Source organism: Mastacembelus armatus, chromosome 18, assembly GCF_900324485.2.
Source record: "Mastacembelus armatus chromosome 18, fMasArm1.2, whole genome shotgun sequence".
NCBI lineage: Eukaryota > Metazoa > Chordata > Actinopteri > Synbranchiformes > Mastacembelidae > Mastacembelus > Mastacembelus armatus.
In genome coordinates, this window is record NC_046650.1 from 12,768,836 (window position 1) to 12,779,208 (window position 10,373).

General features: G+C 43.1%; 1 protein-coding gene across 1 annotated transcript; it reads left to right on the forward strand.

Annotated features, from left to right (window-relative positions):
• The first annotated feature begins 6,966 nt into the window (after positions 1–6,966).
• gpr78b (G protein-coupled receptor 78b) lies at positions 6,967–9,341 on the forward strand. Its single transcript, XM_026298544.1, has 3 exons — positions 6,967–7,637; positions 7,738–7,851; positions 9,104–9,341. Exons 1-3 carry the CDS (start codon positions 6,967–6,969, stop codon positions 9,339–9,341), a joined length of 1,023 nt encoding a protein of 340 aa, XP_026154329.1.
• Positions 9,342–10,373: the final 1,032 nt, after the last annotated feature.

Consider the following 10,373-nt stretch of genomic DNA (forward strand, 5'->3'; position numbering starts at 1 on the left):
GTAGCTTCAGGGCTGATGCACATTGATGATAAAGTGCCTTTGATAATCAGGAAAAACCTCCTGTCTGAACTTATGCTGTGAGAGTTGAAAGAGCAAGATAAATTATGGGACAGTAATTTCCCAGAATATATTGCAACTTCAAGCGTACTGTAGCCTTAAATATTTAGAGGTACAGGACATCTTAGAAAGCAATTGTGATATCTGCACGACATCATTCCTAAAAGCCCGGGCTGTTCAAAGACGCCCTCTCCCATATAAGGCTTGTTAAGCAGTGTTTTCTCCACCAGTGTGTCTGCATGTTTTATAGCTACAGTGCTCCATCACAGGCCTGCTGGCCTGCGCTGTCTGCCCACTGGAGTCCTGGCTGGCTTCAAAGCGCTCCTGTCGCCTAATGATAATAAATGCTGTGTCCCTGCTCAATGTGCTTAGTGGCTCACTGTCAATCTGTTCCACTCAGACTCAGGTTACAGTGGTTCTCCCCACAAGAGCAGCTGCTGCCAAATAAGATGGTTTTCCTGGTTTTATCACCCTCTGGATGCTCCGAGTCTGTGGTCATGAACCTTCTGCAATAAAAACATGTCTGTGACCCCGTGCTCCTAATCACAGGAATGCTGTTTCAATCCAATTCAAATACTGAGTCAGCAGTTTGTTATAAGACTAAGCTCTTGCACCATTCTTCCCTTTCTCTTTTGCAAAGCATCCATGAAGCCTGTGTGATATATTTCAAAGCTTCCCAAAGTCAGTCTCTGACTGTGTGAAAGGATTGATGAAGAAATCAATAAATAGACAGGACATGTCCTACAGGGTCATTAATAAAACACTAAAGGAGTCCTTTCAAATGTGACTTTATGTGGTTTGTCCTTGTTGGGTCAAAGCAATCTATTTATGCTTCTTCTTCACCCCTGCTATCTCCCTACCCCTCTTTTAGACCTCCACATAAAAGCGGGCTCATCGTGAGCAAAGCAGAGGGTTTGACAGTGCTCTGGACACCTGTAGGGAACCAAACCATTCTGTTTGCAGGTCCGATAAAACAGGGGCTATCGGAAGGTGGGAGAGACTGTTCGGTTATGCAACAGATGACAAAGGACCATGAACGTTTTTAGTTAAGCCTTCAAATGCTGTCGCAAAGCCATCTTGTTGCATGGATACCGCAGTTTTCACATACTTCTTTGAATGTGTGATTTCAAAAGGCAGCAAATTACAGAGGCTTCATAATCATGCATGACAATAACAACCCCCGTGTAAATGACATTTACATCCACATCGAGAGCATGTGCTGCCAGAGATGGTGCGATAACGTCTCAGGCTGAGGTGTTGCTATGGGAACATGACTCAACACGTCTTCCTGCTTTACCTGTGGCAGCTGCACAGTACTCGCGAAAGCTATTTCAGTTTCCTTTTGTTTTCCTATACAGCCGTGCCGGGCCTCAGTTTTCAATAACATATCACATCAGATGTCTGGCAAACACAATGAAGAGGCTTCTATTCCCCCCTGTTTTAAAGTAATACTTCACAATCATATAAGAACTCACTCACCACAGCGTATTAGCTGAAATAGAGGCTGCTTTATGATGTAGAGTATATTCTCCTAATGAGCTTATATTGGGTTGTGCAGGAGAAACAACAGAGGAGCAAGAGGAGCTCACCAGGACAGCTTGATAATTCATATTTGTGAGTACGAGATGAGAGCAACAGGTTTAAATTTTTATAGTTCTCGGTTTCTTCTAAATGTGCAACATTTCACACACACACACACACACACACACACACGCACACACACACTGCAAATGCATGCCATCAGCTGTCATCACAGGTCACACCATAGCAAATAAACACACACATGGCAGATGCTTGAGCTGAGTTTTGTTTCTGTGCCATGCTGCAGGTATGGTCTCATACATCGAGAAGTGTGGAGGAGGCCCATCTGTCACAGCACAGCGAACCATGTAAACAGAATCCTGAGCTGTCATTCCTGAGCTGTCAGGCCTTTTTATCCTCACTGGCTACTTCCCAGCAGGCAGCACCAGGTGAAGGTAAAAATGTACAAGGCAGAGCAGGAAATATCTGTCTTAGGAAGGTTTGAACTTCAGTCTATTATCAGACTCTATTTTTGGTGACTAAATAATATATTTTGAAAACTGAAGCTCTGCACAATATTTGAAGTCACTGGAGTAGTTTGCACATCATTAGGCCTGTGATGTACAAGTTATTTAGTGTGACAGTGTGTGATTTTCTTTGGACTAAAAGAACACAATATATTTGTTGTGCTGTAATCATATTCATAGGAAATAATGAGATCAGGCTTCAAGTAACCACAATGTGTTGATCTCATGCTCACTGCAAATCTGCAATAAAAAGATCACAGAAGGCAAAGGATAGTTAGTTTGGCTAAAACATGCAAAACACCTTGGGCAGTTTTGAGGAGTAAGGATGTGAGTCCTGCTTCAGACTCTTTATTCCACAAAGCATCATGTTACCCACTACTGTATCCTGTGTTGTGACTGAGACAAGACATGCATGGGGACGCTGCAAAGGGATTGAATTAAATGTGCATTGCAGGAACAAGCACCAAGTGCTCATTCCAGGTACCTGGAGACCCATGGGGTGATGTCTCTGAGATCACACTATGTTCTCACCATGTAAGGCACTTCTCTTGCTGCCTTAAAGGTGATCAGGATGTTGGTTTGTATGAAGGTCAGGGGCAGTTACGTAAGAGCAGTGGTCAGTTGAAAGCTTTCAGAGCAGTGTGTTAGCAGTGTGGATCTTTGTGAGGTGCCCACAAAGATCCATTTTCCTCGCAGTGTGTTACTGTCGCTGCAAAAACACAACATTCGCTGTGTTGCTCTGTTTGTGCACTGAGCACCGCTGGTTTGATTTAGGTTTGACAATAACACACATGTACCAGACAAAACAATCTGACGGGTCTGATGTTTCCCCATCTATAATTAGATAGGTAGGCTATAGCCAAGGCCGTGCACAAGGCTGGGATAAAGTTGCCCCAGGCAACAGCCCATTTGCCCTAATTGGCCGACCTGCCCCTCTGTAGGAAAAAATGTTTTACTCCTGCTGTTTTGGCTGCATAAAGTGGCAAATAATTGTTACACATAGATCCACTTAAATCCCCATGTCATCAAAACTTTTACTAGTCTTCTTTGGATAGTCAAGATGGAGTGATGCCCTTTGACCCTCGTCATGTGACACAGCATCCAGACTTGATGTTGACAGCGTGTGAGAGTTCCAGGTGAGTCTTTTCAAGTTGTGGATATAATTAAGGAACTGTGGTATCATAAGTTGGATGGTAAAATAAATAAAATAAAAAGCTCCACATATGTGTCTTGAGCTTGTCCCGTTTGTATGATGCCGTGCAATAGTTAGCTACAGTTATCATATCTGAGCTGTGGATTGAGTTAGTATCTTCTGGCCATGCAACAATAATACATGGGAACAATTACATAACATTACTACAACCTACCTATGTTTCTCTGATGGAGTTTTTTGCATGTAGGTTCCAAAAGGTGAAGTTAAAGACAAGCATGGAGAAAGAAGACTGAGCCGTGTGACTGCTCAGCAGCTGTCCTTAGAAAAGTAAGTTAAGTTAAACCACCAAAAATGTTATTAAAACATAATTGTACCGCCTGCCAACATTGTGTTAGATATTTACTGTTTGTTGTTTATTGCAATTAAGACAGCCATACAGAACATAATATGTTTCAATATTTACCAAGTGTAATTTAATCTATATTATTTCAGAAAAATTATAATCTATAAAACATGAAGTGTTTTTAAAAGGATCCAGTAGAATAAAAACAGTTCAGTCATTGGTAACAGATCAACCTGCATGAAATTGAAATTGTTGTAAATTTGATGTGTTATGTTTATTTTATTTGAGGATTTTCTTGTATATTTCACTCAAAATCACTTGCAATTTGGTGCATTATGCCCTGACTCAGAGTTGGAAATCAGTGTCTCTCCTTTTTTTCTGTTCTTGTTACCGTATAAACCAGCTTTAGTAGGTTTTTGGATGTAGTTGGACAAAAACAGTTGCAGTTGGCCAGTCTGTCTAACTCAGTTATCTGTGAAAAGCTGTTAGTAATCAGCAGCTCTTCATGTGTTTAAATGAATTTGTGAAATTGCTTTAGGTCCTTGAGGCATTCTGGAGGATACCTAAAACTGCTGCTTACTCAACTCACATAAAAGCATCCTCTAAAAGGTGTCTCATTTGTGCCTTTAAAGCTGTGTTTAGTGTTTCGCTCTGCTACCTCCGTTAGGTAATACATGGCGCTGAGAGTTATATTGGAGGTGACACCCCATCAGGCCTAAAAATAGCTTTGCACTTTCCTCCCAGGAGCCCAGCTGTAGCTTTCTCCCAGGCATTTGATCACTTGTTTGTAGGGGACTGACATCACCCACTGCGGTTTTGTCACCCTGACTTTCTGACTCCTGCACACAAACATATGCACAGCAAAACGCACATCCAGAAACACACTGGCACATCCTCCGTGCTGTAGTACCCTCATTACAGCTGGAATGCAGTGAAAGAGACTTTCATCAGCCTCTCTCATGGTGATGCTTTTAAGAGGCAGTCACTCCATAGATATTTCTCCTCAGGGTTTCCCTAAACTACATTTAATGATGACTCACCTAATCACTTTAAATACTCGGCTATGATGGCTGCGAGCGAGGAAGCGAGCTCTAGGATGAAGTGAATTCTCTGATGCTGCATCACTCTTAAATAAATAAAACTGTGTGCTTAATTGGAGGAAATGGGGATTCAGGCACAAGCCCAGAACAAGCCTCATAATAAGTGGGAGTGTGAAGCGAATGAAAATGAAAAAAGAAATCCAGAACCCCTGGAGGCTGCGTCTGACCCCAGTGAGTCACTGTCTACACAGGCTTCTCCACAATCAGGCATGACTCAGTAATGAGCGCTAACATTGCTGAAGTGTGCTTCTGTTACTGGCTGCACTGTCTTCCTCCAATTTGGTCTGGGTAGTGATTTAATGCTCAGTGTTTTTTATCCCATTAATTAACACAAACAGTGATGGTTATAATTTCCTGCTTTGTTTTGCAAGCGGTTTTCTTTACACCACACTGATGCCTTAGGGAGGTATATGGAAATAACTACACACCCAAACAAAAGAAACAGAGGGACCAGCTTTTGAAGAGGGTTTATAAGTAGGAACTAGAGGCTTTATTTTATTAGTGGCTGTAATTAATTCTGTCATTTGTAAAATCTGTTGTTGACATTGACGTAGGTTTAACTGGTGTTTCCACCTTTGGGAAATACTTTCTAACAAGACTCAATTTATAAAGCCTTATGAGTTGGAGCGTTTACTGTGTTTACTGCTTTAGTACCGCACCATTAGAATATGCAGCTATTAGTTTATTAATGGTTAAAAACTCCTGTACTGATGCTTTTTAGTGGACACTGATAGGGACAAAATCAGGGCTGCCACGGGAGATACACTACTTAAGGTTTGAAGAGCATCTAAAAATATTCTATGAAGAGCAGCTTAACATTTATGACTGCATACTCAGTGACTTATGGTGAAGTGAGAACTAGTGGGTCTTCATTAATGCATGACAGACATTTATTGCTGCCGTATTAGTAGCCTCGAAACTAAAATTTACCAGCCAGAGTGATAGTAAATGGTTAAATTATCATTTGTCTTATTGAAAAGCAGAGTAGTGTGGGTAAGAGCTGAATATTTCATAATCATGTGCCTTTTTTGCTTGTGGAAAAGGTGTTTTGCACCTTATTTTCCACTTGGGGAGAAGAACTTAACACTTAGACCTTAAGCTCATATGCCACAAATTTGTCAGGTTTGTGCACATTTTCTTTCTTGTGTGTGCAGGGGGAGGTGTTTCTCGTTTTGCTGATTGATTCCCCAATAAAATGAAGAAAAACTGAATGTTCTATTTGTCAGTGCGCGGAAGGTAAAAACCTTCCTGCTACAATTTCAGATCAACAATCGTGTAAAAAAAAAATGCGTCACTTTGCGTTTCCCATCTGCACACTAGGAGCACAGTGTTTCTGCTCTAAGTCAGATTGATTTCAGCGGTCTTGACCACAACAGTCCAAAGGCCATATTCTTCCAGCAGCACTCTCGTAAATGGCAGTCCTGTTGTGTATTTTTGCAGTCCAGACACAAATTATGATACTACACACTGGATCTACAGTAGCCGCGGGGCTATAAATAATTAATTTCAGGAAAAGGATCTGTTTGGCCCCGTGCCTCTCCGGAGCGTGTGTGCACCTGGTGCCATTCAGTCACGCCAGAAGCGGCTCCAATTATCCGAGAGCGCATCTCTGGATTTGTCCGGGTCCTGTCCCTGCAGATCCACATGGACTTGATCAAGATGCGGGCGATACAAGTCACTCGTGTGTGAATATCTTGTTCACGACGGATTGTATTTACGCACCAGTTTGCGCAATGAAGCCAAACAACGCATCAGCAGATGGGAAGTCTAACAGAAATACTCCCAGTATGTAGGAAAGAAGGTGTGACTTTGGATGTTTGGTGACCAGGACAAGTTGTTCCGGTGTGTTTCTTCATGGTTGACTTCAATGGACATGCTGCTCTACACCGGGATCCTCCTCAGTCCCCAGATCTGTATCTGCCCGGTGAGGGGGCCGCCTGCGCGCTGTTTAAAGGCTCGTAGCCGCTGAAAGACATGCCACACACGCCCTGTTTCATTTCGCAGAGCTGCACCTGTCGGGTGTCGATGGGAAATCATCGGTAAGGTTGGGGAGACATGCTGGCGGCGGCTGCTCGCTTCAGCACGCTGGACAGCGCTCGCGGAACTTGGAGAGGACGGCGGCGCGCGGACGCACGAGGATTTAATTGAAGTAAATTTGGGGGAAGCTGCAGGAGAGATGAGAGACGGGCGACCATGGTTGTTTTTCTGGCTTTATTATCGACAACAGGCGCAGAAACCCTGAGAGGGGACTTTCTGGAGTGAGACATGGACTTTGCTGAAATCATTTTCGCTTTGTTCATCGTCGTGGTCGCGGTTGTCTCGCTGTTGTCAAACTTGTTGGTGCTGTTATGCTTCGTCCACAGCACCGAGATACGCCGACAGGTGCCCGGTGTCTTCACCATGAACTTGTCCTTCTGCAACATCCTCATCACTGTTTTAAACATGCCGGCCACTTTGGTGGGGATTATCAGGAACCAGCAGCCTTTTGGGGATTGCGTTTGCCACACAGTGAGCTTCCTGGAGACTTTCCTGACCGCAAACACCATGTTGAGCATGGCAGCTCTCAGCATAGACCGATGGATAGCCGTGGTCTTCCCTCTCAGTTACTCCACTAAAATGCGCTACAAGGACGCGCTGATCATGGTGTGCTACTCCTGGCTCCACTCCTTCACCTTCTCCCTGACCGCGCTGCTCTTCTCCTGGGTCGACTACAGCAGCGTCTACGCGTCTTGCACCTTGCAGCCGAACAAGGAGGACAGCGACAGGATTAAGTTTACAATCTTCACGGTCGTTTTCCACGCCACTAGTTTCATGCTCTCCCTTCTCATCTTGTGTTTCACCTACCTGAAGGTGTTAAAAGTCGCCAGGTTTCACTGCAAGAGGATCGACATTATCACCATGCAGACGCTTTTCCTGCTGGTCGACATTCACCCAAGGTAGTTAGTGCATCCCTCCTTTCTCAGCTGGTTTCTCACAGCCCTTATAGTTTAACATTCACATCTTTATTACTGTGTTTCACACATCTTCTGTTTTCAGTGTGAAACAAAGATGTTTATCTGAGCAAAAGAGGAGAAAGCAGAGAGCCACAAAGAAGATCAGCATCTTCATCGGTTCATTCATCATCTGCTTTGCTCCTTATGTCATCACAAGGTAAGCTGAACTAATAGGAAGCAACAAATTATTGCAAAATATATGCAGAAAACTAATTTAGCCTACTTTTTAGTAATAACAGTGTTTGAGCAATTACAAAGATAAAACTACTACTACTACATTCGATGAATCCAACACCTGGCAGCCACTTTCACATTACAGTCAGTCCTCTCGGCTTATTTTTACTTGACACTTTGAATTGTTGTAATGTCTCTGAACCATGAGAGGGCTCATTAGGTAGCTGTCAGCGCTTTGCCATGCTGCTTCTGCTGAAATACAAATACAGTAATGTAGGACAATATGCGCAGTGCAGACAAAAAAAAAGTGGTTTCAGAGAATAAAGGAAATGCTCCAGGGGACCACAAAACAGTTGTCAGCCAGATGTGGTGATGATCCATCAACATGACATTTGTGGTGTGTGCACATATGAGAGGGACAATGTGAAGACTCATTAACAGGGAAAACGTGTCTGAGTGATTTGAGGAACCTCCTGATCATGCACACCTACCGGAAGTATCCTGAGTGACAGATGAAACATGTAGTTATGATTAATAACATATGGTACGCATATGCTTCTGTTGTTTTTATTTCATAAGATTACCTGCTTTGGAAATACTTTAAGGAGTGTGGGTAGATTCCTGGGATGTGAAGGGGCTCACCCATTAGGCCCTCCCTAGTGTTATTCAAATTTTTAATGGATTCTCCTTTTGATATGAAAAACCTAAACACCTTCTGCCCTGTTGTATCAGCCTGTCAGCCTGCCAGTGTTGAACTGATCCAGCTCTATAGACAATTTGAGATGTAAGCACACCGTATACATTTACCACATTGGTTTATGTTTCCTTTTTATCTACACGTAATGGAAGATTCAAAATGACATTTTTGTTTTCTGAGTTGGGATTTGTGTGTGGCCACAAAGCTAAATACTGTCTACTGGATTTCACTTGATTTCTTTCTTTTTGTTAATCATTTGAAATCTTGTTTTAATCGCAGCAACTTCAGGTGTCTCACAAATTTTCACTTAAAACCTGAACTTAGAGGAGCAGTAATTTTTGCAGTATTTAATGATGCCGTGTGTCGAGGTGTGAGGCCTGTTTACCAAATATTCCCAATGAAATAAAACACAAATCTCAGGTTTATAAAGCCCCTAATAGTTTCAGTCTTAACTACTCACAATAACATTTAAAAAAAAGCTGCACCTTTGAATAAAATGTACTTTGCTTAGTTATGTTTCTGCTGCCACCCCCTTCAGGTTGGCCGAACTTCTACCTTTCGTGGACATCAACCGCCACTGGGGAATCATCAGTAAGTGCCTGACATACAGCAAGGCTGCGTCTGACCCCTTCGCCTACTCCCTCCTGCGTCAGCAATACAAGAAAGTCCTGGTTACTGTCGTGAACAAGCTGCTCCGCCGTGACCTGTATCCTTCGTCTGGTCATAACAGCTCTTTAGACACCGAGAACGACTATTGTCTCCAGAGGATCAGCTAATGGCAAACGCACGGACATGACAGATGCACACCACAGGCCAAAAATAAAGGTTGCCTCTTGGAAGAAGAAGGTGGGTGGAGGAAAAGACTGAGGAGAGAGAGCCAGAGAGGAGACAGGTTATTGTTAGGAAGGGAAAAGAGAGTGGATAGAGGGGACAGATTGTGGGTGTGGGGGTGAAGTAAGAGCAAAAATAAGTAAGATGGTGGGTGGAGAACAATGAAAAGATGGTGATGAGCGGGCGAGTGAATGGGCAAAGAGATGACGAAGAAGAAGAGATGGGCGAGAGGAAGACAGAGAGGGAGTGATGGGGGCAAAGTGGACTTCGGTTTCAGACAGTTTTGATAAACAAGGGATCTGTGATTCATCAGTGGCAGAAACACACAAGACCACACAGATGCACCTTCAGTCCAAACAAATAGTTTTCTTTGAATAAGGCGTGGGTTCAGAGTCATGTCACAGCGAGGGAGACGGACAGTGTCTTCACTCTGAGAGACGTGTATGAAGTGGCCTTTTGTACTGTACCAACCACAGTGTAATGATTTTGGCAAAGCCACACGTAGTGTCGATCGGCTGTGGAGTGAAGATGTGAAAAGAAGGAAAGACTCTGTTGTTCCTGCTTCTGGATAATGGACCTTCAGTGAATGGATGTACTCTAGATGTGGAGAACCGCCGCACATTATCGCCACGTTCTGTATTGACCGTGTTAGACTACTTCGCAATGTCACGTCCATCGCTGAATATTGATGCACTTTGTTTAATTCTCTCAGAGTTACTATAGTTACAGGAGCCAAAGGCAAATAACATTTACACTGAGATATTAAAGGATAAGCCTGGTGATATTCAGTATTTTTGTTACTGTCAGCAAGTGTTGTGAAAAGACTAACAGCTATGATGTGTGTGGCTCTCAACCTGAGCCCTTTTGTTCCTAGTGAGGCTTTAAAACTGGGTCATGGATAGACTGTATCCTCTCATTTTTAAAAAAGACTGCGTAAGATTAATACAAGTTTTGTGCACTGGTGAGTATTTTTAGCA

Coding starts and splice junctions, on each gene's coding strand:
- gpr78b (XM_026298544.1), top strand. CDS start 6,967: ATGGACTTTGCTGAAATCATTTTCGCTTTGTTCATCGTCGTGGTCGCG. Junction 7,638..7,737: donor CTGGTCGACATTCACCCAAG/GTAGTTAGTGCA, acceptor TTCTGTTTTCAG/TGTGAAACAAAGATGTTTAT. Junction 7,852..9,103: donor GCTCCTTATGTCATCACAAG/GTAAGCTGAACT, acceptor CACCCCCTTCAG/GTTGGCCGAACTTCTACCTT.